This window comes from Geotrypetes seraphini, chromosome 1, assembly GCF_902459505.1.
Source record: "Geotrypetes seraphini chromosome 1, aGeoSer1.1, whole genome shotgun sequence".
NCBI lineage: Eukaryota > Metazoa > Chordata > Amphibia > Gymnophiona > Dermophiidae > Geotrypetes > Geotrypetes seraphini.
This window is the reverse complement of record NC_047084.1, coordinates 451,643,450-451,671,325: the sequence shown is the minus strand read 5'-3', so window position 1 is coordinate 451,671,325 and position 27,876 is coordinate 451,643,450. Positions and strand designations below refer to the sequence as shown.

Sequence of the window (27,876 nt, the reverse complement as noted above, 5' to 3'; positions counted from 1 at the left end):
GAGAATAGAGAAGGGAATATATTATATACTATTCCACAGTTTTGTTTTCAGTCTCCACCTGCTGGTCACGATTGGATATATACCCATTCGTAAAGATTAACCTCTACTGGTCTGGAGAAGCTCAAAGAAAGTAAATTAGCAGGTACGAACCAAATTTCTCCATTTCCCAGTTTCTTTCTGTTTATAATTTGTAAACTGTTTGAAACAATGGTTAGTTTAATTGATAAGGAAGGTGTGACACTTGCAGGTATGGTAGATGGCTTCTTTGTCCTATTCAAGCAGCCTATATTTTTGATAAACAATCCAGTCTGACTGGATGCTTAGTTTATGTGAATTCGGTGAAGGAGCATTTAGGGTCTAACTGCATCAACATTCCAGAGTCAGATTGATATAATGTCTCATAGGCCTTTGCTGACATTGGTTAGGGCAACCAAAAATGCTGATTGCTAGCAATGCTAGGCTGACATCTCCCATACTTTTATTTTTATTTTTAAACAGCCAGTCTGCCTTTTGCAGATGCCTCTCTTACCTCCAACATTATAGCAGCACGTCCCCTGTCCTGCATAATCTCCAAACTATGAAGATAAACAGTTCCCATTATGAGTTCAAACCTCTGTCTTAGGTTGTACAGTCATCTGGGCGGGGAAACCCAATATGCTATATCTTACCCATCGTTGAGTGAATGATCTGTTCATAAGGGATGCAGAAAGCTTTCTCAGGAGGTTCAGGCATAAAGGTACCAAAGATGCCATGAGTAGTATGAGATCATATATTATGTCTGTCCCTGGTATGCAATGCAATAGGCCATGCCAAATTAACCAAATTAGAACCAAATTAGCCAAATTAGCAAGTGTCAGAGAAGATACTGGAGATTCATGTATAACTGTCTTCAAAGCTAGGAGGAAATTTGTGGGATATGCGTTGTAAAGAAATGTACATGTGTTTCATTTTACAGCAAAGGAAAATCATAATAATACAGAGCAAAATTTGTACAATAATTAAGATGACGATAGGATGAATTAAAACATCAAATACATGTTTTGCAGTGGACGAATACCCAAAGAAAAGTTCCCAAACTGAGACGTGAGCATCTTGTAGCAAATTTTCAACAGTTTGTGCAATCTGTCCATTTTTAAAAGTGATAGTATGATTCACTTCTTTGGAGGTTTTCTTAAGTTGTTCAATGTAGGCATGGAGTTCAGTAAAATTCAGCAGCTTGTGAAATGTCTTGTTCCCATACCAAGAGGTAGTGGATGCACAGCATATGAAATCCATAGAATCATTAGGTACCAGAGGTGTGTGGAGTAGGTTAATGCTGATGGAGGACAGAGGTGAATGACTATACCAGGTATTGTTTAGTAAATAGGTTGAACTGTACAGCAAAGCGTTCTTAGGAAGGTGGCTGTCGTGAATCCGGGAATCCAACGAACAGGAACATTGTGTACAGCATGTGTGAGGAAGTAGAGAAGTAAGAGATCTTTACAGTCAGGGTGCAGGAAGATGAATTAGTCCAGTAAGAGCTGACTGTCTCTTTAAACTGGTGAGATGCATACTTGGGATGAAATGATGTTTGCACAGGATCTGTCAGTCTCTTTAAACTGGTAAAGTTCACTCTTGGGATGAAATGATGTCTGTGCATACACAGAGAGATACACCGGCTTGAAAGGAGTCCAGATATCATTCAGTGGCTGACCCCAGTGTGATCCAAATAAGAGATAGAAAAGAGACAATATTAATGCATTTAAACTGGTATAAGTATGGCAAGAGAGAGACAATATTCAGGTACTTATGGTTCTTAATCAGACATTCCAAAAAGATATGTTTTTGTGTGCTGCATATCACTATTATGGCACTTCAGAGAGACCATAATTCTGTACTGAATGTATTAAACCAACAAAAAAATTGTCAGAAATGTGTAAAACCTTTTCTTAAAAATAACCCCTAACTAAGCTACATTTAGGATATGAAAGCTATAAGTAAAAAGAACATTGTGCAATTGGGCTCGTAAAAAGAAAAAAAAGTGGGAAAAGAGCTCTAGAAATAGCTAATGTTATGTATCTTGGGTTATCCCTCAGACTAAAACAAATAGACAAAACACAGACCACATGGCTCATACAAAACATAAAACACAAAGTTTTAGGCTTGAAACTATTCTTCCATCTGTCAAGGAGTCAGGGCTAAATTTAACTCTGCAAATAAACACATTGTTATAGAAAAGTAAAACAAAGATGAACACATGAGTAAAATATATATACAAACTAGTCGTTAAGCCCGTTACATTAACGGGTGCTAGAATTTATGTCTGTCTGTATTTTTCTTTCTGTCTCTTTCCTCCCTCCATTTCCCTGTGTAGCGCTGTCTCTGCTTTCTTCCTCAGTCTGCACTCTCAAACTGTAACATTACTGCTTAGCTTTTTCTCCCTGCAAGCATCTCTGCTCTAGCCCCCTGTCCTTCTGTGACTGTCTGTGTGTCTCTCTCTACTTGTGCACTGTTTGTTTGTTTTTTTTCAATCTCTCTTTAGCTCCTGATCCCCTCTCACTGACCCTTGCCGACTGCATGTAATTCCGGTTAGGTTTCCATGGCAACCCTGCTCGCGGGTCTGTTCGGTAGGGCCGTTTTTTCGGGTCTGCCAGCGCCGGGTGGGGAAGAGTCCTGGCTCCTTTTTTGGTTTGGGCGCGTGCAGAGGGGCTCAACAGCGCACAACCACCTTTCCTTCCCTCCCTCCATCAGGTGCAGTGCAGCTCCACCAATGTTAAAAGCAGCCGCATCGAAATCAGAGGCCTGCCACTGCCGTAGCACGTTCCCCTCTGCCTTGGTCCCGCCCCTTCTCTGACATATGGGACCGCGGCAGAGGGAACGTGTTACGGTGGCGGCAGGACTCCAATTTCAAAGCAGCTGCTTTTAACATAGGCGTAGCTGAACTGTACCTGATGGAGGAAGGGAAGGAACGGTGGGGCAAATTTCATCAACGGCAGTCCTTGTGCGGTTCGAGAGGGGGGGGTGGAGTCGGCGACTTGCAGCTTCGCGTGTCTCCCACCCCCCTACCTTCCGGCTCCGCCGCCGATAGTCTCCACCTGCATTGCCCCTGGCGCAGCACTCACCGGCCCGTCGGGCGGGGAACGGAGGAACAGGTTCAGGGCTGCCAGGGGGGGAGGAGTGAGTCCGGCTGAGACTGGCAGGAAGAGGAAGGCGGAGCAGGTGAGCCGGCACCGAAAAAAACTTTAAAGAGCCAGCCAGACCGTGAGTGCGAGCTGTTGTAAGTTTGCATGTGCACTCTTGCCGGCCACGGACATACGGATCACGGAAGCACGCGGATTAGAGTGCGCATGCGCCGCCTACGGTTTTATTATATAGATAATGCATAGCATAACCATCTCATATTCAGAAAAGGCATAAAGCTAATGTCTCTTTGGAGCATCTTTATCTCTGCAGTGATAAAGAGGAACCTTGGAATACATGAGAAATATCTCTGTGCCAAAACAGGTCTGGGATGGCTATGTATATATCCGAACTGCTGCTAAGGAAAAAGAAAAAAAAACACATTTTAAATTAGCAGCATCCTCAAGATCACTTAGAGCAAACTTCAACCATGTGCCATTCAGGCCGACCTTGACCATATGTCTGCCACCTGGGTCCCACTTCACTCTGAGGAGTGGGCACTGCTGTGGAGAGGTCAGGGTAAGGCTAAATGTGTCTTTTGTCTGCACTGTCGTGTCCTAGCATTCAGAGGCAAGGGGCAGATTCCAAAAATCATTAGATGTGTCTAGGACAGAGGAAAATGCACATTTAGGGTTAAATTTCACAGTAATTTCAGAGTAAGAGACTGCCACTGATACCACAGACTTTGAAACCTTAGTTAGGGCCTGAGAGTCTATAGTGAGCCTAATGGAGCCCTCTGGTTTAGCATCTGACTAAGCTGGAGAGCCACATGATGAAGAGAGAGGTCCACTCGGACCCCTGTCCTCCATCTTAGGCACCAGTTTTGTTGCTGGAGGAAGTACATGGTGCTGTGTTTGTGGTTGAGGATCTTTGCCCTCAAACAAAATTTTCCCACAATCTTGTGCCCAAAATGAAATATCTGCAGCCTCTGAGTGAGTTACACTATGATCATGCTGCTGCACTGGCAGGCAACACTGCATGGCTAACTGCACAGAAATAACCTCATGAACCAAAGTTTTAGAAGCATTTGGAATTCCTGTACCCAATGCAAGACCAGCCACCTCAACTATTTCTTTGCTGGTATTCTCACTCGTGCTGGCAGTGGTTTCTACACTGTCTTTCATTTTTTCCATTTCTACAGGGATAGACACACACGTTGAAGCTGTGTCATTTATACCCTGAATCTCACAAATTTCCACATTTTCCTGATCTCCAGTGGGAGGCGCTCTATCTTTAAAACCAATTCTGGCCCCTGTATCAATCAAAGTTAATTTATCCTGACCCTCTATGGTAGTATTAACATTGGGGTGGCCGCAAGTGTCCAATATCAAAGGTGCCACATACCTCAAGCTGAATTCTGAGTCTGACTTCTTTCCCTTATCCTGCATCTCAAGAAGTGAGTCCACAGGTAAGTGATAGGAGTCCGGCAGGGCTGTGAAGGCTTGAGTCAACTTGGTATTTGGACACAGAGAGTCAGGAAAGCCCTATGCACCAACACTGTTTTTCCTGGCTCTCAAATCACTTTTTACTCTGTCCAATTCTAACTACATTGTATGTCTATCCTGTTCCCATTTAATTTTCTCTTTTTCTAATTTTTCTTTTTGGTCTCTGAGATCATGGAAAGGAATGTAAGTGGAGGAATTTCTGTAATTACCTCTGCCATGCCCTCTATTTCCTTTGTGTGTGTGGTGCCTTTGTATTGGAGTGATCCTTCAGCACGCCACCTCCTAGCTTCTGATACTGAAATAATTTTTGCTGGCTGGGTCTTCCATACAGACCCAATCCTGAGCAGTAAAGTGTCAAAAGGGGTAGCTTTAGAGTCTTCCGAAAATAACAGAAGGTGTTTAGTAATCTCAGGAGATAATAATTCTAATAGAAATTCTTTATGCTCTCTCTGGTGAACTGGGCCAGTGTTCATGCTCTAAGTACAGCATTTATTACCCACATCCTATATGCAAACTGCTCTAGTGTATCGGTTGGCAGGGGTGAAAGAGTTCTAAGTACTTGCAAGGAAGTGCAGAGAAATAGTTGTTCGATACCAATTTGTAAAGATGGGCATGTATGGATGAACAAGAGATCCAAATTTATAATAATGTGGACCCAGGGCTAGATACATAAGCTTATCAAAATCCCGCCTATCCATTCTGCACCTGCTTACAGTTAAGTCTGTTTGTGCTTCTCCATGCTGATTCTTGGATGCCTTTCAGCCCTTGATGGCAGGGTAGAATTTGTATATATATTTCAATTTATTGGGGAGCAGTTTCTGAGCTCCTTTGAAGCCTGTGTTGGCAGTCAATAGTACTGTTTAGTTACTTTTGAAAAGAACAATTTGTTTAAGCCTGTTGCTACAAGTGCCTCTACTTCACGTGTAGTGGGTGGCTCTCTGTACTTAAGTACTAACTATAGAGGGATCTAAGCAGCCCAGTGAAGTACCATAGAGGCAGAGTGAAAAATCCGGAGTGGATTCCTTCTGCAGCATGTGGCTAAAGGGAAATAACCCTACTATCTAGAATGTCTTGCCTGTTTACTGTAAAAGAGCTTACCAGGGTAAGTACATAATCTATTTATATTGTGAGGAGGCTGAAATGGAGATAGTGACATTCTTATTTTCATGTGGTAGGGTATTACGGAGGCAGAGCGTGAAGCTTTTGAGTTGCTCCCTGATGATGAGAGGCAGTGTGACAAATGTAAAACTACCTGCTTCCTATCAGCCTTAGCTTGTTATAGCTGTCCCGAGTGCCTTGTCTGCCTGTACCATATCGATGACCTCTGCAAGTGCCCCTCCAGCAAGCACTACCTGAGGTAAGCATTTCATCTTCTCAAGTAATCTTCTGCCCTTTGCAGAGCTTTGGTTGTGTGGTGTTCTGGCTTTTCAATTATCACCTCTTTTTGGTAGATATCGGTATACTTTGGATGAACTACCTGCCATGTTGCATAAGCTGAAAGTTCGAGCTGAGTCCTTTGACACTTGGGCAACCAAAGTGAGGACTGCTTTGGAAGTGGAGGATGGACGAAAAAGAAGTAAGTCTCAATGCACCTTTGTCAGTAAGTCCCTGACTGCAGCCTTATTCCTGAAGTCTTAGAAAATATTTGTTTTGCAGGTGCTTTGCAGCATTAAGAAACCTGGGAATTGAGTGAGTGTGTCTGAATCCTCCTTCCCTTCCCTTGTGGCAGTGGAGGGGCTAAGTTTGCTATGTATAAAATGTTGAAAGTTTGTGAACCCATTAAGTTGGTTCTTTTGTATTAGAAATTTTTACTGAGAATGCAGTTAGATTAATTTGTTTTCTATCCTGTTTTCCCCATCCTAATCATTAAACCCTGATAAGAGAACTCATTTAAATAAAATTAGACAGAAAGGGTATGCATTGATATTAATAAGTGATTCATCGATAGTTATCCTTTTTTTTTTCCAATTCTTTATTCTTTTTTTTTTAAACTTACAATAAGTGTAACAGCATTTATAGCATTTTAAACTCCAATACAACACTTAATATTCTGTTAAGATCCATATCAGAATTTATCCCCCCTAATCAATTACATTCTTTAAATTCAAGAAAACCTACCATAAAACCCTTTCCTATTTACCTTATTTAATATTCAAATCAAAAAACCCTTCCCCCCCCCACCCTGGATGTGCATTTTTAAGGGGAAATATATTCAATCATTACAATATTGTTAATGGCTCCCAAATCACCTGAAATTTTCTAACACTCCCTTGCTGTATGGCTATTGTCCTTTCCGTTTTATAAATGTGACATAGAGTTCCATCAGAAGCTGTAATTAAGTCTCTTCCAGTTTTTCCAATTACTCGTAATCTGCTGTATGGCAACCCCTGTCATAATAAGTAAAAGCCTATTATTTTTAGATGATATTTGACTCTTAGCCCTCATTGACATGCCAAATAGCACAGTATCATATGATAATGCCACTGGATTTTCCAACATACAATTTATTTGATCCCCATATTGATTTCCAAAAAGCAAGAATCAATGGACAATAGAATAACAAATGATCTAATGTCCCAGCTTCGAGATGACAGTGCCAGCATCTATTAGATTTAGAGCTATCTAATTTCTGTAAATGCACCGTGGTCCAAAATACTCTATGTAAAAGAAAAAAACAAGTTTGTCTCATAAATGCAGACACTGTACATCTCATTCTCCAAGACCAAATTATGGCCATTGTAATGCAGTAATTTGATGCTTAATCTCAATGCTCCAATGTCCCGAAGACCATTCTTTGGTTTTTTTATTCATAAAGCCAGATATCAATTTGTACCACTGAGCATCTTGGTGTCCCAGAAAGTCCACCTGAAAACATAAGAACAGCAAACTGTATTGATCACTAAGACTTTTCCATTCAGGGAACCCTACCTGAATGGCCTGCTTCATTTGCAACCACTTATAATTTTGTGATTTATTAAGACCATATTTGTGTTGCAATTGTGAAAAGTCAAGCAGCTTACCATTAGAAATAACATCATCTAAAGTGCGTATACCTGCCTTCATCCAAAATTTCCAGATGACCTTAAATCCACCAATTTGAATCATGGAGTTTAGCCATAGGATCTGATACGTTGATTTAAGTATTGAAATAGGTGTTAAGTTATTAACATATCTTAACGTTTTCCATGTATTCACTAATATTCTATTTTCTTTATATAACCTAGGATCGATAGTTATCCTTATGAAAAAGCTTGAGTAACAGGTGGCATCTCTTTGACCATCAATAAATTAAACTAAATGTCCCTTATAATTGTCTTCAAGAGTAATGTGATCGATTAATTTTGGCTTACAGGACTATGTTCAATTCTCGAACAGCTTAAGTTTCCACAGTCAAAAGAAATTTTAAAAGATCTACAAAAAGGAGAAATATTTCTTCTAGTCCCTCCAGAAGAGTCTAGATGTGTGGGTTTGCCTGCTCTTTAACACCCCTTGGAGATTGAAAGCTAACTATTGACATCACTGCAGTCCTCCACTTGTCTTTATTTTAATAATTAAATAGTGAGCTACCAGCAGCAGCGTCAGTAAACTTTAAATTCAGTCATTATCCTAGGACAACAGGCAGCATCTTCTCGCATGTGGGTGACGTCATCCACGGAGCCCGGATGCGGACAGCCTCGCAAGCAGACTTGCTTGTAAAACTTTAAGCAAGTTTGCGACTTCCACACCGCGCATGCACGAGTGCCTTCCAGCCCAAGGTAGGGCATGCTTCTCCTAAGCGTCTTCTTCTGCCGGTGCATAGGTGTAAAAAGGTTGAAAAACACTAGTTTAAAGGATATATGGAGGCTTTTTCATTTTAAAGCTCGTGAATTTTCTTTTTGTTCCCAGGTTCATCAATCTTTCTCTAGAATTGATTTTGTTTCAGATTATTTAACAAGGCAGGTTACACAGGCAAGCATAGATCAGATTCTCTTGACTGATCATGCAGGCATTTGGATTGAGTGCCGAATTGGTGAAATGACTTTACTAGACCTGTTTGAGATTCAATAATACACTGCTTGCGGATTCAAACTTTCTTGAGGAAATAAAACAAAAAATGGTTGATTATTTTCAACTTAATACCTCGGAAGAACTCTCATTGGAAACCATTTGGGATGCTTTTAAAGCTACAATGAGAGGGCAAATTTCTTATGCGGCACACATACGGAAAATGCTGAAATTAGAATTTTCTAATTTGGAACAAAATATTCAATCCTTAGAATCACAATTGTCTTTAAAATGGGAATGTACTACTTTACAGGCCCTCTTGAAAGCTAAATATAAATACAATGAGATTTCTTCACAATATGCTAGGAAAGATTTGTTTTCTCAACAAGCTCTGTTTTATGGAAACTCGAATAAAGGGGGAAGATTATTGGCTAATTATCTTAAAGCCAAAAAAAGAAAAGTTAAAATTTGTGGCTATTAAAGATGAGAAGGGTAATACTCATTCTCAAATTGGAGATATTTTGAAGCAATTTCTTCTGAGCTTTATTACGATAAAGAAATGGAAGGTTTAGAATTTTTAAAGTTAATTCAGGAACCAAAAGTTCCCGAGCATATAAAAAGAAATCTAGATGCACCTATATCACTACAAGAGCGTCAGACAGTGTTGAAGTCCCTCAGAGCTTGATCCACTCTGGTTGGTGATAGATTTATATGGTGGAGTTTCTCAAATCATTTCAAAATACACTTCTTTAGCACTCTCCAGACCAGTAGAGGTTAATCTTTACAAATGGGTATATATCCAATCATGACCAGCAGGTGGAGACTGAAAACAAAACTGTGGGACAGTATATAATATACTCCCTTCTCTATTTACCTCAGTCTTCTTTCAGTCTCCAGCAGGTGTTGAGTGATCTGTACCCATCTCCCTTGGTAGGGCTGTTGGAATTTGTTTAGGGGGCTTCTAGTCCCTGTTTTTGGCCGGACAGAGCTTGGGCGGGCCCTGTTTGGGGGTCCGTCCGACCTCGGGGGTGTCAAACCCAGCGGGTCTCGAGCGGGGTCCCTCCCCCCACTTCCTCCACCTCCCCACATTTTTTTAGAGGAGCCTCAGCAGTAAGCCTTGCCCCCTAAATCAAGCAAGGCATATTGCTTCGAGAGCCTGTGGAGTCTGTTCTGTAAAAAAAAAAAAAATCCTGAGGTAGTGCCAGTCTGAAGGGTTGTTTCCCTTTAAGAAAACTGTATTTTACTGTATTTTTTCATCTAACCGGCACTTTTTTCTAGCTAAGTCGCGTATGGAGCAATTGTGCCCTTCTCCGGGGGAGTGGGACACAATTAGGTCCAGCCGCGAGGCACTCGCGGCCGGCCTGAACTCGGCGGTTTGGGTCGGTGAGGTGGTGGAGCTCCGTCGGCAGCGGCTGCAGGCGCCCAGAGCTCCCCGCCAATGGTGCCTCGCGAGTCGGCTGGGAGCAGTGGGGAAGCCCGGTCTTCCCCAACCGCCCACGGAGGGATTCGCCGAAGGATTCCCTCTCAGCTGATTTTTTGACAGCTGATGCCGACTTGCCTGTTTTAGCGGCTGGGACTGTTCAGCCTTCTCAGCCGCTACAAGCCATGGAGGGAGCATTTTTGGCGGGAACTTCGCCATTTTCTCTGTCTGGCCCCTCCATTTTGTCTGCAACCTCAGGTGACCTTCCCCCTGTATTGCAAACACAGGGGCAGGTTTCAGCAGGGACCCCTGCTGGGGCAGGGAGTCCCTGGGGACCCCCAAGGGTTTTTTGTCCCCAATTTAATTTCTTTCTTTGTGCAGACATTTGGGGGTCCCACGTGCACCTGGGGGGTTTCGGGGGTGGTTTTCCCTCCGCGCCCCCTATGGCTTGCCTCCCTCTTTTCGTTTGGCGTCCCCTCTTCCTCCTCCCTCATCCAAGCGCCCGCGGGGGGGCTTGGATTGCGAATTGGTGGTCGGAGGAGCGTGTTGGCATGGTTGAGGACCTGGCTGCTTTGGCGGGCTTCCAGGATCCTCTAGAGGGGACACCCGCTGGCAGCGGGGCGGCGGTTTTCCCATCTTCCAGAGCAGATGCGTCCGTGGTGCGCTTTTTATTCAGAGGGATGAGCTTTTAGACCTGATGTAGCAGGTCTCCTTGGTGCTGCATTTTCGAAGTTGCGCCACCGGAGACCCCGCGTATGGGGGCCCCTCTGCTTCAGGGGGTCTGTCCTGTTTCCCGCTCTTTTCCTGTGCATCAGGATTTTCGGGATTTTGTGTTGGCGGAGTGGCCTACGGGCGCCGTTTCGTTTGGTGTGCGCCTTGGCTCATGGGTATCCCATTCCGGAGGAAGATAGGGCTACCTTAATTACGCCAATGGGGGACGCGGTGGTCTCGGCACTTCCTAAGCGGCATACCGTGCCTGTTATGAAACGGATCTGCGCTTAGGGTCTCTGAGGAGCGTACGTTTGAGACACTTCTTAAGTATAATTTTGATGTCTCTGCCTTGGGGGTCCCGGCAGCTATTTGTGTGGGGCTGGTGGCTCGCACCGTGTTTCAGTGGTCTGAGCATGTCCTGGATCGTGAGTCTGATGACTGGTCCTTAGTGGATCTGGAGGTGGTGAAGTTTGAGATGACTGCCTCGTTCCTCTCGGTTGTTCTTTGTGACTTGGTGCTGCTAAGTCTGGGTCTTTTGGTGGCCGCACGCTGTACCTTGTGGCTTCGCGCTTGGTCGGCGGTTGCCGCGTCCAACACTGAACTTCCCAAAATTTCCCTTTCGGGGGTTGTTTTTTGTTTAGAGAGGACTTAGATCCGGTGGTTCAGACTCTGACGGACCCGGAGGTGCCCCGTCTGCCTGAGGACCGTGCCCGCCCGGCTTCTCGGGTTGGCATTGCCCGGGGGCGTCTGCGGGAATTTCGCAAGTTTTGCCTGGGGCATGGGACTGCTTCTTTCCAGGCTTCCGGTTTTTCCCCGGGGTCGGTTGGCTTAGCGCATGCAGTCTTTTTCAGGGGGCCCATCGTGGGGCTGGGAGTTTCCCCCCCGGTTCCCCTGCTGCCCGTCCTGCGCGATGTCTCTTTGCCGGCGCCCCCTTTGGTTCCCGGGGGTGCCCGGCTTCGCAACTTGTTTCCAAAGTGGGCCAAGATCACGTCCGATCAGTGGGTCCTGGTGGTGGTGCGGGACGGTTATGTACTTGAATTTTATTCGCTCTCTGCCGGATCATATCTAGCCTTTCCATGTCAGGTGGCATGGGAGACGCTAGCCTTTCGCCAGACCCTTCAGCGCTTGCTAGATTTCTAAGCAGTTGTCCAGTGTCCCCTCAGGAGTGCGGTATCGGCTGGTACGCCATTTCCTTTATGGGGCTCTAAAGGGAGGGACCTTTCGGCCCATCCTTGGTTTAACCTGAGGTCAACAGGACTCTCAGAATTCCCTTTTATTCGCATGGACACACTGCAGTCTGTCCTTCTGGCGGTTCAGCCGGGGGAGTTCCTGACTTCTCTCGCTCTGGCGGAGGCCTACTTGCCTGTTTCCATTTGGGCCGCTCCTCAGCTCTTTCTTTGCTTGGCGATATTGGGTCTGCACTATCAGTTCTGGGTGCTTCCCTTGGGCCTGGCCACGACTCCCCGGACGTTCGCCAAGTTGATGGTGGTCGTCACGGTGGCATTGCAGTCAGAGGGCATTCTGGTGCACCCCTTCTGGGATGACTGGTTGTTTCGGGCGAAGTCATTGCAGGAGAGCGCCCGAGTTACGGCTCGGGTGGTTGAGTTTCTCCGGTCGCTGGGCTGGGTGGTCAACCTTTCCAAGAGTCGGTTGGTCCCCGCTCAGTATCTGGAGTACCTTGGAGTTCTGTTCGACACCTCCGTGGGGAAGGTCTTCCTTCCAGGGCCCGGGTAAGCAAATTGCAATCTCAGATTCGCCTTCTTTTGGCGTCCCGGTGTCCTCGGGCGCAGGATTTCCTCCAAGTCTTGGGGTCGATGGCAGCGTTCCTGGATGTTGTGTGGTGGGCCCACATGTCTCTTCAGTATGCTCGGCTCCGTAGATGGTCACCCCAGTGGCTCAGTTTGGAGGTCCCTGTCCCTCTGTGTGGCTTGACGCGCTGCAGTCTTCTTTGGTGGCTCCAGACCTCTCATCTGGTCCAGAGGATGAGTCTGGACCTATCGCAGTGGACGGTGCTTCTCTCGGATGCCAATCTCCTCGGTTGGGGGGGCTCAGTGTCTAGGGGCTCCTGGTCCATGAAGGAGGCATCCTGGTCAATCAACATGTTGGAGACCAGAGCCGTCCCTCTGGCGCTATTAGCCTTCCGCTCCCGCTTGAGGGGCAAGTCGGTCAGAGTCCGGTCGGACAATGCCACAGCGGTGGCTTATGTCAATCGTTGAGGCACCAAGAGCGCTCAAGTGGCGGAGGAGGCGGCTCGGCTCATGCTTTGGGGCAGAGTCACGCCTTCTGGACCTCTCGGCCTCTCACAAGGCCGGGGTAGAGGTTGTTCAGGCGAACTTCTTCAGTCACATCTTAGATCACAGAGAGTGGTGTCTCAGCCCTGTGGCTCTTCAGTTGATAATGTCGGCTTAGGGTCAGTCCCTGATGGACCTGTCGGCCTCGAGTGGCAAGGCCAAGGTGTTCCGCTTCTTCAGTCGTCGCAGGGATGGACTGGCCGAGGGTCTGGATGCTCTGGTTCAACCATGGCCAACAGAGGGGCTGTTGTGCAGGTTCCCTCTGTGGCCATTAGTGGGCAGAGTTCTTCTCCGCATTGTTCGCCATCCGGGTCTGGGGGTTCAGGTGGCTCCAGATTGGCCTCGACATCCGTGATACGCAGATCTGGTGACACTCTGGTGGCGGATCCTTTTCCTCTGCCTCCCTTGGACGACCTTCTGACGCAGGGTCCCATTCCCATGTTCGACCCGTCTCCCTTCTGTCTTACGGCTTGGCTTTTGAAAGGGGTCGCCTTGGTAAGAAGGGGTATTCAGATAGGGTGATTTCTACACTCTTGGGGTCCTGGAGGCTTTCTACCTCTCAGGCTTCTGTGTGGATTTGGCACTTCTTTGAGGGGTGGTGCCAGGTGCGGGGAGTGGTCTCTCTTCGCGTTTCTGTGCCTAACTTCTTAGAGTTCTTGCAAGATGGCATGGATAGAGGCCTGGCTTCGGCTTCTCTCCGAGTTCAGCTTGTGGCCTTGTCAGCCTTTCGGGGGTTTGTGACGGGTCAGCGTTTGACAGCCATTCCTGATGTGATTCGCTTTTTGCAGGCGGCCAAGGTGCTCAGGCCTCCCGTGCGGTCCTCTATTCCCTCTTGGAATCTCAGTTTGGTTCTCTCTATTCTGATGCACCCGCCCTTCGAACCGTTGGGCGGCTGCTCTTTGAAGGACCTTCCTCTGAAGACGGTCTTTTTGGTGGACATTTCTTCCGCTAGGCGTGTTTCTGAGCTACATGCTTTCTCTTGTAGGGCTCCCTTCTTGGAGTTTTCTAGGGAGCAGGTTGTCTTGAGGCCTGTTCCTTCCTTTTCTGCCAATAGTAGTTTTTCCTTTTCATGTCAATCAATCTGTGGTCCTCCCGGTCTTGGGTAGTTGGGAGGGCTCTTCTGAGCAAAGTCAGCTGAGCATGTTGGATGTTGGTCGGGTCCTTCGCTCTTATGTGCACCGGACCCAGGAGCTCAGGAAATAAAATCATCTCTTTGTCCTTCTGACTGGTCCTCTTTGGGGGGCTGGCGCTTCTAGGGCTACTATTGCATGCTAGATCAAGGAGACTTTTGCTTCCGCTTCTCTTCTGGGGCAGTAGCCCATTCCGGAGTTTCTCAAAGCTCATTCTACTCGGGGTCAGGCGGCTTCTTGGGCTGAGTCGTCGTTCGTGCCTCCAGTGGACATTTGTACGGCTGCGGTTTGGTCTTCCTTGTATTCCTTTGTCAGACTCTTTCGGGTAGATGTTCTGGCACGTCAGGACGCGGTGTTCGGTGTGTGTGTGTTCTGGTGTCGGCCCTTCGGGGGTCCCGCCCGTGTGAGGGACTGCTTTGGTACGTCCCATTTGTAAAGATTAACCTCTACTGGTCTGGAGAGTGCTAAAGAAGGAGAAATTAGGTTCTTACCTGCTAATTTACTTTCTTTTAGCTTCTCCGGACCAGTAGAGGTCCCCACCCTGTCTATTGTTGTTGTGCTTGGGGCTGTTTCGCAGGCAGTTTTTGTTTTTTGCTGCGGGTTCTAGTATTTTTCTAGGGCCGGGGAGAATTAAAGAACAGCGGCTGTGGCTCGGCTGGTTTAGCTGGCGAGCTGTGGGGACATTTTCCTTCGGGTATTTCTCCTCTGCATTTTCCAACAGCATTTGGGTATGTTATTTGTTACTCCTGTTCGGAGTATTGTTTTCTTTCTGTTTTCCAGTTCTTAGTTCTGCTTGGCTATTCGGCAGACTGAGGTAAATAGAGAAGGGAGTATATTATATACTGTCCCACAGTTTTGTTTTCAGTCTCCACCTGCTGGTCATGATTGGATATATACCCATTTGTAAAGATTAACCTCTACTGGTCTGGAGAAGCTAAAAGAAAGTAAATTAGCAGGTAAGAACCTAATTTCTCCTTTTGCCTCATCTTCTAAAATTATAGCAATTGCAGCTGACTAAAGGCTGTATTTCAGGTACTATGGCTAAATCTTTAACTATTGTTTTGCCGAAGTCAAATAGAGATCCCATATTGGTCTCAAATTACAGGCCTATTTCTTTAATCAATGTGGATGGAAAACTCCTGGCTAAGTTATTGGCTTTAAGGTTAGCCAAGGCTCTCCCATACATGATCAGTATGCACCAAATGGGTTTCGTTGCTCAGAGGCACTCTTCAAATAATATTAGATTGGCATTTCATATACTAAATTTATCAAAAACAACAAATGATCCGGCTTTCTCTGTCTCTTTGGATGAAGAGAAGAACTTTGATCGAGTGGAGTAGACTTTCATGTATCAAGCAATGGATTGGTTTGGTATAGGATCTGGATTTATACAAATGATTCAAACCTTGTATAGCTCCCCATCTGCCAGATTATATATTAATACTTTTTCAGAACGTTTCCTTCTGGAGAGGGGAGTTAGAAAAGGATGTCCATTATCTCCTTTGCTGTTTGATATTATTCTGGAACCCTTGTTGTTGGCTATTCAACAGGCAGAGGAGATACAGGGTATTCCTTATGCAGGTCGGGAATATAAGGTCTCTGCGTTTGCAGATCATGTCTTGCTTCATTTGAAGAATCCTGAATCTACCATTCTTTAGCACTCTCCAAACCAGTAGAGGTTAACTTTACGAATGGGTATATATCTAATCATGACCAGCAGGTGGAGACTGAAAACAAAACTTTGGGACAGTATATACTATCCTCCCTTCTCTATTTCCCTCAGTCTTCTTTCAGTCTCCAGCAGGTGTTGAGTGATCTGTACCCATCTCTCTTGGTAGGGCTGTTGGAATTTGTTTAGGGGTTTATTGTCCCTGTTTTTGGCCGGACGGAGCTTGGTCGGGCCCTGTTTGGGGGTCCGTCCGACCTCGGGGGTGTCAAACCCGGCGGGTCTCGAGCGGGGTCCCTCCCCCCACTTCCTCCACCTCCCCACATTTTTTTAGAGGAGCCTCAGCAGTAAGCCTTGCCCCCTAAATCAAGCAAGGCATATTGCTTCGAGAGCCTGTGGAGTATGTTCTGTAAAAAAAAAAAAAAAAATCCTGAGGTAGTGCCGGTCTGGAGGGTTGTTTCCCTTTAAGAAAACTGTATTTTACTGTATTTTTTCATGTAACCGGCACTTTTTTATAGCTAGGTCGCGTATGGAGCAATTGTGCCCTTCTCCGGGGGAGTAGGACACAATTGAGTCCAGCCGCGAGGCACTCGCGACCGTCCTGAACTCGGCGGTTTGGGTCGGTGAGGTGGTGGAGCTCCGTCGGCAGCGGCTGCAGGCGCCCAGAGCTCCCCGCCGATGGTGCCTCGCGAGTCGGCTTGGAGCAGTGGGGAAGCCCGGTCTTCCACAACCGCCCACGGAGGGATTCCCCGAAGGATTCCCTCTCAGCTGATTTTTTGACAGCTGATGCCGACTTGCCTGTCTTAGCGGCTGAGACTGTTCAGTCTTCTCAGCCGCTACAGGCCATGGAGGGAGAATTTTTGGCGGGAACTTCGCCATTTTCTTTGTCTGGCCCCTCCATTTTGTCTGCAACCTCAGGTGACCTTCCCCCTGTATGGCGAACACAGGGGCAGGTTTCAGCATGGACCCCTGCTGGGGCAGGGAGTCCCTGGGGACCCCCAGGGATTTTTTGCCCCCAATTTATTTTCTTTCTTTGTGCGGACTTTTGGGGGTCCCACGTGCACCTGGGGAGTTTCGGGGGGGGTTTCCCTCCGCGCCCCCTATGACTTTGCCTCCCTCTTTTCGTTTGGCGTCCCCTCTTCCTCCTCCCTCATCCAAGCGCCCGCGGGGGGGCTTGGATTGCGAATTGGTGGGCGGAGGAGCGTGTTGGCCTGGTTGAGGACCTGGCTGCTTTGGCGGGCTTCCAGGATCCTCTAGAGGGGACGCCTGTTGGCAGCGGGGCGGCGGGTTTCCCGTCTTCCAGAGCAGATGCGTCCGTGGTGCGCTTTTTATTCAGAGGGATGAGCTTTTAGACCTGTGTAGCAGGTCTCCTTGGTGCGGCATTTTTGCAGTGGCGCCGCCGGAGACCCCGCGTATGGGGGCCCCTCTGCTTCAGGGGGTCTGTCCTGTTTCCCGCTCTTTTCCTGTGCGTCAGGATTTGCGGGATTTTGTGTTGGCGCAGTGGCCTATGGGCGCAGTTTCGTTTGGTGTGCGCCTTGGCTCTTGGGTATCCCGTCCCGGAAGGAGGTAGGGCTACCTTAATTTCGCCAATGGGGAACGCGGTGGTCTCGGCACTTCCTAAGCGGCATACCGTGCCGGTTATGGACGGTTCTGCTCTTAGGGTCTCGGAGGAGCGTGCGTTAGAGACACTTCTTAAGTATGATTTTGATGTCTCTGCCTTTGGGGTCCAGGCGGCTATTTGTGGGGAGCTAGTCGCTCGCGCCGTGTTTCGGTGGGCTGAGTGTGTCCTGGATCGGGAGTCTGATGACTGGTCTCTAGTGGATCAGGAGGTAGCGAAGATTGCGATGGCTGCCTCGTTCCTCTCAGATGCTCTTTATGATTTGGTGCGGATTTCGGCTAAGTCTATGGCGTGGCCGCGCGGCGTATTTTGTGGCTGCGCGCTTGGGCGGCGGATTCTGCGTCCAAAGCTAAGTTTACTAAAGTTCCCTTTAGGGGGTCTTTTTGTTTGGAGAGGAATTAGATGAGTTGATTCAGACTCTGACGGACTCGAAGGTGCCCCGTCTGCCTGAGGACCGTGCCCGCCCTGCGTCTAGGTGTGGGGCTGCCCGGGGGCGTTTGCGGGAATTTCGCAAGTATCGCCCGGGGCGTGGGGCTGCTTCTTTCCCGGCTCAGGGTTTTTCCCGGGGTCGGTTCTTCCAGCGCATGCAGCCCTTTCGGGGGGCCCGTCGGGGGGCAGGGAATCCCTCCGCCGGTTCCCCCTTCTCCCGTCCTGCGCAATGACTCCTTGCCGGCGCCCCCTTTGGTTCCGGTGGGGGCCCGGCTGCGCAAATTTTTCCCCAAATGGGCCGAGATCGCGTCCGATCAGTGGGTCCTTGAGGTGGTGCGGGACGGTTACGCTCTGGAGTTTACCCGCTCTCTGCCGGACCTTTTTCCTCGCTTCTCCATGTCAGACTCCATGGAAGACGCAGGCTTTTCGTCAGACCCTTCAGCGTTTGCTAGATCTCGAGGCAGTGGTGCCGGTGCCCCCTACGGAGGGGGGCACTGGCAGGTACTCCATTTACTTTGTGGTGGCCATAAAGGAGGGGACCTTTCGGCCCATCCTGGATTTGAAAGGGGTCAACAGAGCTCTCAAGATTCCGTCTTTCCGCATGGAAACGCTGCGGTCGGTCATTCTGGCGGTTCAGCCGGGGAAGTTTCTTACGTCTCTCGATCTGACGGAGGCCTACTTGCAGGTTCCACTTCGGGCCTCTCATCAGCGCTTCCTTCGCTTTGCGATCTTGGGGCGGCACTTTCAGTTCTGTGCGCTTCCCTTTGGTCTGGCCACGGCTCCTCGGACGTTCACCACGGTAATGGTGGTCGTCGCGGCAGCCTTGCGGTCGGTGGGCATCCTGGTTCACCCCTACCTGGACGACTGGTTGATTCGGGCAAAGTCGTTGCAGGAGAGCTCCCGGGTTACGGCTCGGGTGGTGGAGTTTCTCCGGTCGCTGGGCTGGGTGGTCAACCTTTCCAAGAGTCGGTTGGTCCCGGCTCAGCGTCTGGAGTGCCTTGGGGTTATGTTCGACACCTCCTTGGGGAAGGTCTTCCTTCCAGAGGCCCGGGTGAGCAAATTGCAATCTCAGTTTCGCCTGCTTTTGGTGTCCCGGGGTCCTCGGGCGCGAGATTTCCTCCAAGTCCTGGGGTCAATGGCGGCGTCCCTGGACGTGGTGAGGTGGGCGCGGGCCCACATGCGTCCTCTTCAGTATGCTCTGCTCCGGAGGTGGTCTCCCCGGAGGCAAGATTTGGATGTTCCGGTTCCCCTGCGAGGCTTGGCGCGCTGCAGTCTGCGCTGGTGGCTCCGGACCCCTCACCTGGTTCAGGGGGTGGGTCTGGATCTCCCGCAGTGGACGGTGCTCCTTACGGATGCGAGTCTCCTCGGTTGGGGGGCTCAGTTTATGGGCCACTCAGCTCGGGGCACCTGGTCCGCGGAGGAGGTCTCCTGGTCAATCAACGTGTTGGAGACCAGAGCGGTCAGGCTGGCGCTGTTAGCTTTCCACTCCCTTTTGCTGGGCAAGTCGGTCAGAGTCATGTCGGACAATGCCACGGCGGTGGCTTATGTCAATCGTCAGGGGGTTACCAAGAGCACTCCTGTGGCGCAGGAGGCGGCTCGGCTCATGGTTTGGGCGGAGTCCCATCTTCTGGACCTCTCGGCTTCTCATATAGCCGGGGTAGAAAATGTTCAGGCAGACTTCCTCAGTCGTCACTTCCTGGATCCAGGAGAGTGGTTTCTCGGCGCCGGAGCGTTTCGGTTGATAGTGCAAGCTTGGGGGCAGCCCCTGATGGACCTGATGGCCACGAGTGGCAACGCCAAAGTGCCCCGCTTCTTCAGTCGTCGCAGGGACGGGCTGGCCGAGGGTCTGGATGCTCTAGTCCAGCCGTGGCCAACGGAGGGGCTGTTGTATGTGTTCCCTCCTTGGCCGCTGGTGGGCAGAGTGCTTCTTCGCATGGTTCACCATCCGGGTTTGGTGGTGCTGGTGGCTCCGGATTGGCCTCGACGTCCGTGGTATGCGGATCTGGTGAGGCACCTGGTGGCGGTTCCTCTTCCTCTGCCTCTCTCGGACGACCTTCTGATGCAGGGTCCCATTCCCATGTTCGACCCGTCTCCCTTCTGTCTTACGGCGTGGCTCTTGAAAGGGGTCGCCTTAGCAAGAAGGGATATTCAGACAAGGTGATCTCTACACTGTTGGGGTCCCGGAGGCTTTCTACCTCTCGGGCTTATGTGCGGGTTTGGCGTCTCTTTGAGGAATGGTGTCGGGCGCGGGGAGTGACCTCTTTTCGCGCTTCTCTGCCTAACATTCTAGAGTTCTTGCAGGATGGCCTGGATAGAGGCCTGGCTTGGTCTTCTCTCCGGGTTCATCTTGCGGCCCTGTCGGCCTTTCGAGGGTTGGTGTCAGGTCAGCGTTTATCGGCTCTTCCTGATGTGATTCGGTTTCTGCGGGCGGCCAAGTTGCTTAGGCCTCCCCTACGGCCCTCGGTTCCCTCTTGGGATCTTAATCGGGTTCTCTCTGTTTTGGTGCGCCCGCCTTTCGAGCCCTTGGACGACTGTTCTTTGAAGGACCTTACTTTGAAGGCGGTCTTTTTGGTGGCCATTACTTCTGCTAGGCGTGTTTCTGAGCTGCAGGCTTTCTCTTGTAGGGCTCCCTTCTTGGAGTTTTCTAGGGAGCGGGTCGTCTTGCGGCCTGTTCCTTCCTTTCTGCCGAAGGTTGTTTCTCCTTTTCATGTCAATCAATCGGTGGTTCTCCCGGTCTTGGGTGCTCTTCTGAGCAACGGCAGCTGCGCAAGTTGGATGTCGGTCGGGTCCTTCGCTCTTATGTGCAGCGGACCCAGGAATTCCGGAAGTCCGATCATCTCTTTGTCCTCCTGGCTGGTCCTCGTCGGGGAGCTGGCGCTTCTAAGGCTACTATTGCGCGCTGGATCAAGGGGACGATTGCTTCCGCTTATCTTCTGAAACAGCAGCCTGTTCCGGAGTTTCTCAAGGCTCATTCCACTCGGGGTCAGGCGGCTTCTTGGGCTGAGTCGTCGCTCGTGCCTCCGGTGGATATTTGTAAGGCTGCGGTTTGGTCCTCCTTGCATTCCTTTGTTAGACATTATCGGGTAGATGTTCAGGCGCGTCGGGACGCGGTGTTCGGTGAGCGTGTTCTGGTATCGGCCCTTCGGGGGTCCCGCCCGTGAGAGGGACTGCTTTGGTACGTCCCATTCGTAAAGTTAACCTCTACTGGTCTGGAGAGTGCTAAAGAAGGAGAAATTAGGTTCTTACCTGCTAATTTACTTTCTTTTAGCTTCTCCAGACCAGTAGAGGTCCCCACCCTGTCTGTTGTTGTTGTTGTTGGGGCTGTTTTTCGCGGGCAGTTTTTGTTTTTGCTGCGGGTTCTAGTATTTTTCTAGGGCCGGGGAGAATTAAAGAACAGCGGCTGTGGCTCGGCTGGCTTAGCTGGCGAGCTGTGGGGACATTTTCCTTCGGGTATTTCTCCTCTGCATTTTCCAACAGCATTTGGGTATGTTATTTGTTACTCCTGTTCGGAGTATTGTTTTCTTCCTGTTTTCCAGTTCTTGGTTCTGCTTGGCTATTCGGCAGACTGAGGGAAATAGAGAAGGGAGGATAGTATATACTGTCCCAAAGTTTTGTTTTCAGTCTCCACCTGCTGGTCATGATTAGATATATACCCATTCGTAAAGTTAACCTCTACTGGTCTGGAGAAGCTAAAAGAAAGTAAATTAGCAGGTAAGAACCTAATTTCTCCTTCCTCATTTACTGGAATTGATTGAACGATTGAAGGATTTGGTAAATTTTCTGGTTATAAAATAAATTTGAGTAAATACCAGGTTTTGCTGCTAAATGTACATTGTACAAAAGGATTATTTGATTTCAGAATTTCATCTCAACCAATCCATTGTACTTCCAGTGTTTTTTCTAAAGCCTCATTCTCATTCTGGAGAAACAGCTGTTCATACTCTGGACTGTAAGCATACTTGGCTTTCTACTTGCAACGTACTAAGCCACACAGATCTGCTCCTCAACTTTTTGTCTCCTTCGATCCAAACAAGTTGGGCCATCCAGTTTCCAAGTGCACCAACTCCAACTGGATGGCTGCTTGCATCTCTTTCTGCTATGCTCAGGCTGGACTGCATCTATAAGGTTGAGTCCCAGCCCACAAGGTCAAAGCTGTGGCGGCATCAGTAAATTTCCTTAGCTCCACTCATATTGAGGGAATCTGCACCGCTGCCACTTGGTCCTCGGTTCATTCATTCACCTCTCATTATTGTCTGGATTCTTTTTCCAGACGGGAAAGCCATTTCAGCCAGGCAGTTTTACAAAATTTATTCTCCTAAATTGCCAACACTCCCACCATCCCATTCTGGTTAGCTTGGAGGTCATCCACATGTGAAAATATGCTGCCTGCTTGTCCTGGAATAAAGCACAGTTACCATAACAGGTGTTATCCAGGGACAGCAGGCAGATATTCTCACAACCCACCCACTTCCCCTGGTTGGCTTCTTAGCTAGATATCTGAACTGAGGAGATGCTGAGGAATCGCGTCGGGCGGGAAGGCACTCGCGCATGCGCGGTGCGGCAGTCGCAAACTTTCTTAAAGTTTTACAAGCAAGTCTGCTTGCGCGGCTGTCCGCATCCGGGCTCCGTGGATGATGTCACCCACATGTGAGAATATCTGCCTGCTGTCCCTGGATAACACCTGTTACATTAAGTAACGGTACTTTGCAGGACCTTGTACTTCCCCTTGGCTGCCGGTCCACACCCTCAGATGTCACTTCCTTGTTCCGGAGCAGAGCTGGTAGCCATGGGGAGGTGCAGCAAGGTACTGCAATGATCGTGTTTAAGGTTACAGCCGCTGCTGCTGGTTTGAGAAGCATACAGCAGAAGTGGGGAGTTGAGGAGGCAAAATACTGAATGGCATTGGGGTGGAGGGCAATGTTCCCTCTAATCTGCACAGACACTTCTCTTCAGAGCCCAGCACAGCAGTTCTTGGCTGCCGGGCACCAGGAGCAGCACACCTCCCTCCTGCCACCAGGATGTATCTTGGAGCAGGCCAAGAGGCTGCTTCCTGCAGTCCAGGGTTCCATCCATCTCCCCACCTCCCTCCATGGGATCCATCTCTGCAGCTCTTTCATCCTTTGGTCAGCTGACAGTGTGAGTGAACATATGTTGCCTTTGGTGGCCCGGAAGCTTTCCCTCTGCTTCTGCTTCCTGTCACCTGTCCCCTCATAGGCGGGAAGCAGTGGCAGAGGAAAAGCTTATGGCCCACCGAAGGTAGCGTGTTTACTCACCCTGCCAGAAAGATGAAAGAGCAGCTGCCTTACTAGATTCTCTAGAGGGGAGAAATGCATGGAGGCCAGGGATTGCAAGGAGAAGGGGGGCATTAGAGAAAATAATACTGGACAGAGGGAATGGGGAGGGAAAAAATAAAGATGCCAGACCTCCGAGGAAGGGAAGGAGAAAAATGCCAGACCATTGTAGGGAATAGGAGGAGGAGAGGAGGGGATACCAGACCACAAGAAAAGAGAAAAAGGAGAGCGATGGACTACTGGAGGGAGAGGGAAGGAGAGAGAGAGATTCTAGACCAGGGGAGGAGGAGAGATTCCAGACTAGGGTAGGGAGGAAGAAGGAAGGGAAGGAGAGAAATACCAGATCACAAGAAGAGGGGAGGGAAGGAGAGAGAGAGATGCCAGACCAGGGAAGAGAAGGAGGAGAGAGAGGTAGGGGGAGAGGGAGCAGAGAAGGACAAAGATGCCAGACCACAAACGGGGAGGGGGGAAGGGAAGGAGAGTGATTGAGGCCAGACTTGGGGGAAGGAGAGGAAAAAAAAATATCAGACCACTAGAGAGGGGAGAGAGAGGGAGGAGATGCTGCACAGGGATGGAGAGTAAGGGGAGAGAGAGGGAGGAAATGGTGCACCAGAATGGGAGGGGTGGGGAAGGGAAGAGAAATGAAATGAAAAAAATGCTGTTTAAGAAAAGATGGGAATATATGGTACACATGGATGGAGGGGAGGGGAAGGGCAGAGAGAGGGAAAAGATGGTGCGCATGGATGGATGGAAAGGGAAGATATGGAATATTAAAATAGAATTGAGAAGGAAGAAGAAAAACTAAAGAAGTTTGAATATTGAAAGTTAATGCCAAAGACGGGTGTAGGGCAGAAAGTGAAGGGGAGAGAGACAGCAAATCGATAAGAAGGTCCTGGAAATAGAGCTAAGGGCACAGACAGAAGGAAGTGCAATCAGAGACTGGGAAAATATGTGTAGAAAAATAAAATCACCAGACAACAAAGGTAGAAAAAATGATTTTATTTTCAATGTAATTGAAATATGTTGGTTTCGAGAATTTACATCTGCTGTATATGCATTTGTTTCTATTTCTGTGGTGGTGTACTACATGCATACAGAGTCTGGCATTATGATTTCATTTATGTATATTAGGACTTCTAATTTGTGGTCCTGTTTTTGCATAGGGTTGATCTTTGTTCTGCATGTGTGATTAAGGCCAGGTGTTCTGGTAGGAATGAATGATGAGAAACGTTATTGGTGTCATGGCCCAAAGTAGGAACATATTTGTTGGCTCTCCTTCACCCCTTTTTGACTCAAAACAACCCTTGATTTATAGAAGCAGGGAAGACAGAGGGGACAGAGGCAAGCTTTTTATCACTAGCTGCGGCGATATTGGCTCCGACGCTCATAGGAATTCTATAAGTGCTGGAGCTTTTACTGCCACAGCCAGTGATAATAAAGCCTAACGTGGCTTCATAAAGGGCGTGGGGGGGTTATTAATTTGTAAAGTGATGATTGCTATTTCTGTTTTTTCAAATTTGCAACTACTATCTTTATATTTTGCACAATATTAGGGGACATGCATCACTGTTTCTATGGTTTTGCATTGTTTGGTGGTTCAGTTTAACTTTTGTCTACATATTTCTATTCCCTCCCTCTTTTTTTTTTTTTTTTTTTTTTTTTTAACACAAAATCGTGTGGTTTTTAGTGCCACTCATGGCAGTAATGTACTTTATATAAAACATATCTTATTTTATCTTTACTATGATTTTACATATCATATAAACTGTAATGATTTTATCAATTATTATTTAATTATGAATCCTCTTCCCTCCCTCCATTTTGTTATTGTCACATAAGAATAACATCTATTATGATAAATTATTTATAATTTATGACAAAGAGAATAAAAACCTTACCCCCTCCCACCCTCCCTCCTTTAACCATTATCTTAATATGGGAAAAATGAAAATCAGTCATTACAAAAATCTGTTAATGGTCCCCAAATTCTCTTGAACTTATCAATATATCCTTTTTGTGTTGCAAATGTACGCGCCATCTTATATATATGGCAAACTGAGTTCCACCAAAAATTATAGTTTAATCTGTCGCAATTTTTCCAGTTATGTGTAATTTGTTGAACTGCTACTCCAGTCAATATAAATAAAAGTTTATTGTTATCTGATGAAATTTGACTTCGAGCTCTCATTGCAGTACCAAACAGAATCGTATCATATGTCAAGGCTACCGGATTTTCTAACATCCTATTAATTTGAGGCCAAATTGATTTCCAAAATATTAATATGAATGGACAATAGAATAAAAGATGATCTAATGTCCCTGGTTCAAGATGACAATGCCAGCATCTATTAGACTTAGAGCTATCTATTCTATGTAAACGTGTGGGGGTCCATAAAGCTCTATGTAAAATAAAAAACCAAGTTTGTCTCATAAAAGCTGACAATGTGCATCTTAACCTCCAAGACCAAAGTCGTGGCCATTGAGATGCATTAATCTGATGCTTAATCTCAATGCTCCAAATATCTCTAAGACCATTTTTTTTCTTTTTATGTACGAATCCAGATATCAATTTATACCACATTGCGGCCTGGTGACCCATGGAATCTATCTGAAAACATAAGAATTCCATACTATGATAGTTATTAAGGTTTTTCCATTCAGGGAACCCTACCTGAATGGCCTGCTTCAATTGCATCTATCTGAAATATTGTGATTTATTTAAACCAAATTTATTTTGCAATTGTGAAAACTCAAGCAGTTTATCTTTATTCACTACATCCTCTAAAATCCGAATTCCCGCTATCATCCAATGTTTCCAGATAATTTTAAAACCGCCAACTTTGATCTTTGGATTGAGCCATATTGTTTGAGTCGTTGATTTAGTTATTGGAATAGGAGTTAGATTACTTATATATCTTATAGTTTTCCAAGTATCAACAAATATTTTGTGTTCCTTATATAGCCTTGGCATTTGAATACTGATAACATGACTTAGACGTAAAGGAAACATTAGTCTCCATTCTAACCAGAACCAATCTGGTATATTTTCAATGGGCTCTGGGAGGATCCAATACATACCTTGACGCATAATATAGGCTTGATGGTACCTATAAAAATTTGGAAAATTTATCCCTCCCTCCGCAATTGTCCTTTGTAAAGATACTAGAGCAATTCTGGGGGGTTTTCCAAGCCAAATAAATTTTGTTAAATCTTATCTAATTTTTTATAAAAAGACCCCTGAAAAAAAATTGGTATCACACCCATTTGGTAACAAATTACTGGTAAGATCATCATTTTTATAGTTTGGACTCTCCCCCACCAAGATATGCACAAAGGGTTCCATTGTTCACACATTTCTGACACTTTTTGTAATAAACTTTTTTCATTAATTTTTATAGTCTCATCCACAGTTTTTGTAATCCAAATTCCTAAATATTTTAAACCTTCCTCTTTCCAGATAAAGGAAAATGAGTCAAATAGACTTTTTGTACAATGTTCATTGAGTGGAAGCACTTCTGATTTATTCCAGTTTATTTTATATCCTGAAAATTTTCCAAATTTTTCAATCAATTCAAGCAAGTGTGGAATGGTTGTTTCCGGATTTCTCAAATAAAGTAAAATATCATCCGCATATGCTGATAGTTTATATTCTCTATCCGAATGCGGAATACCCTCTATCTCCTTTACCTGTTCTTTAGCTAATAACAAGGGTTCCAAAACGATATCAAAAAGCAAAGGAGATAGTGGACATCCTTGTCTAACCCCCCTCTGTAGAATGAACCGTTCTGAAAAATTATTATTAATATACAATCTAGCAGTAGGGGAGCTATACAATGCTTTTATTATTTGTATAAATCCGGATCCTATACCAAACCATTCCATTGCCTGATACATGAAGGACCATTCCACTCTCAAAAGCTTTCTCAGCATCTAATGAAATAGAAAATGCTGGGTCATTAATAGATTTTGTCAAATACAACATGTGATGTGCCAATCTAGTATTATGAGATGAATGTCTTTGAGCTACGAAACCCGTTTGATGCATACCTATAACGAAAAGGAGAGCTTTAGCCAGTCTTAATGCTAATGCCTTAGTTAAAATTTTTCCATCTACATTTATTAAAGAAATAGGTCTATAATTTGAAACCAAAGTGGGATCTTTATTTGACTTAGGTAAAACTATAGTTATTGATTCAGCCATAGTACCTGTAATACAACCTTTATTTAGTTGTGTCTGATATAATTTTAATAAATAGGGCATTATGATGTTTTGAAATGATTTATAAAACTCCACTGTATAACCATCTCCACCTGGAGCGGATCCAACCCTAAGGGATTTCAAAGCTGTATCTAACTCTTTTAAGGATATTGGCTCCTCTAAACTTCGTTTTATATGTTCAGGAATCTTTGGTCCCTCTATTAACTTTAAAAAATCTAAACCATCCTTTTCTTTTTCTGAATAAGGCTCAGAAGAATACAAATCTTTATAAAATTTTAAAAACTGTTTTATAATGGGATCAATTTGGGACAACATTTCACCATTCTCATTTTTAATGGCAATTATTTTTGTTTTTCTTTTTTTTTGCTTTAAGATAATTTGCCAGCATTCTTCCCACCTTATTCGAATTTCCATAATACAAAGCTTGCTTTACAAATAAATCTTTTCTAATTATTTTTGAAGAAATTTCATTATATTTACCTTTAGCTTTTAAAAGTTCTTGTTGTGTCAAAT

At 46.6% G+C, this 27,876-nt stretch overlaps 1 protein-coding gene across 3 annotated transcripts in view; it reads left to right on the top strand.

Annotated features, from left to right (window-relative positions):
- Positions 1-27,876, top strand: part of KDM5C (lysine demethylase 5C) — a 261,961-nt gene that overhangs the window by 124,791 nt on the left and 109,294 nt on the right. For all 3 annotated transcript variants that reach the window (XM_033921375.1, XM_033921366.1, XM_033921383.1), the window contains 2 exons: positions 5,780-5,961; positions 6,056-6,180. In XM_033921375.1, coding sequence (XP_033777266.1) covers positions 5,780-5,961; positions 6,056-6,180 — 307 coding nt within the window. The remainder of the gene's footprint in view (positions 1-5,779; positions 5,962-6,055; positions 6,181-27,876) is intronic.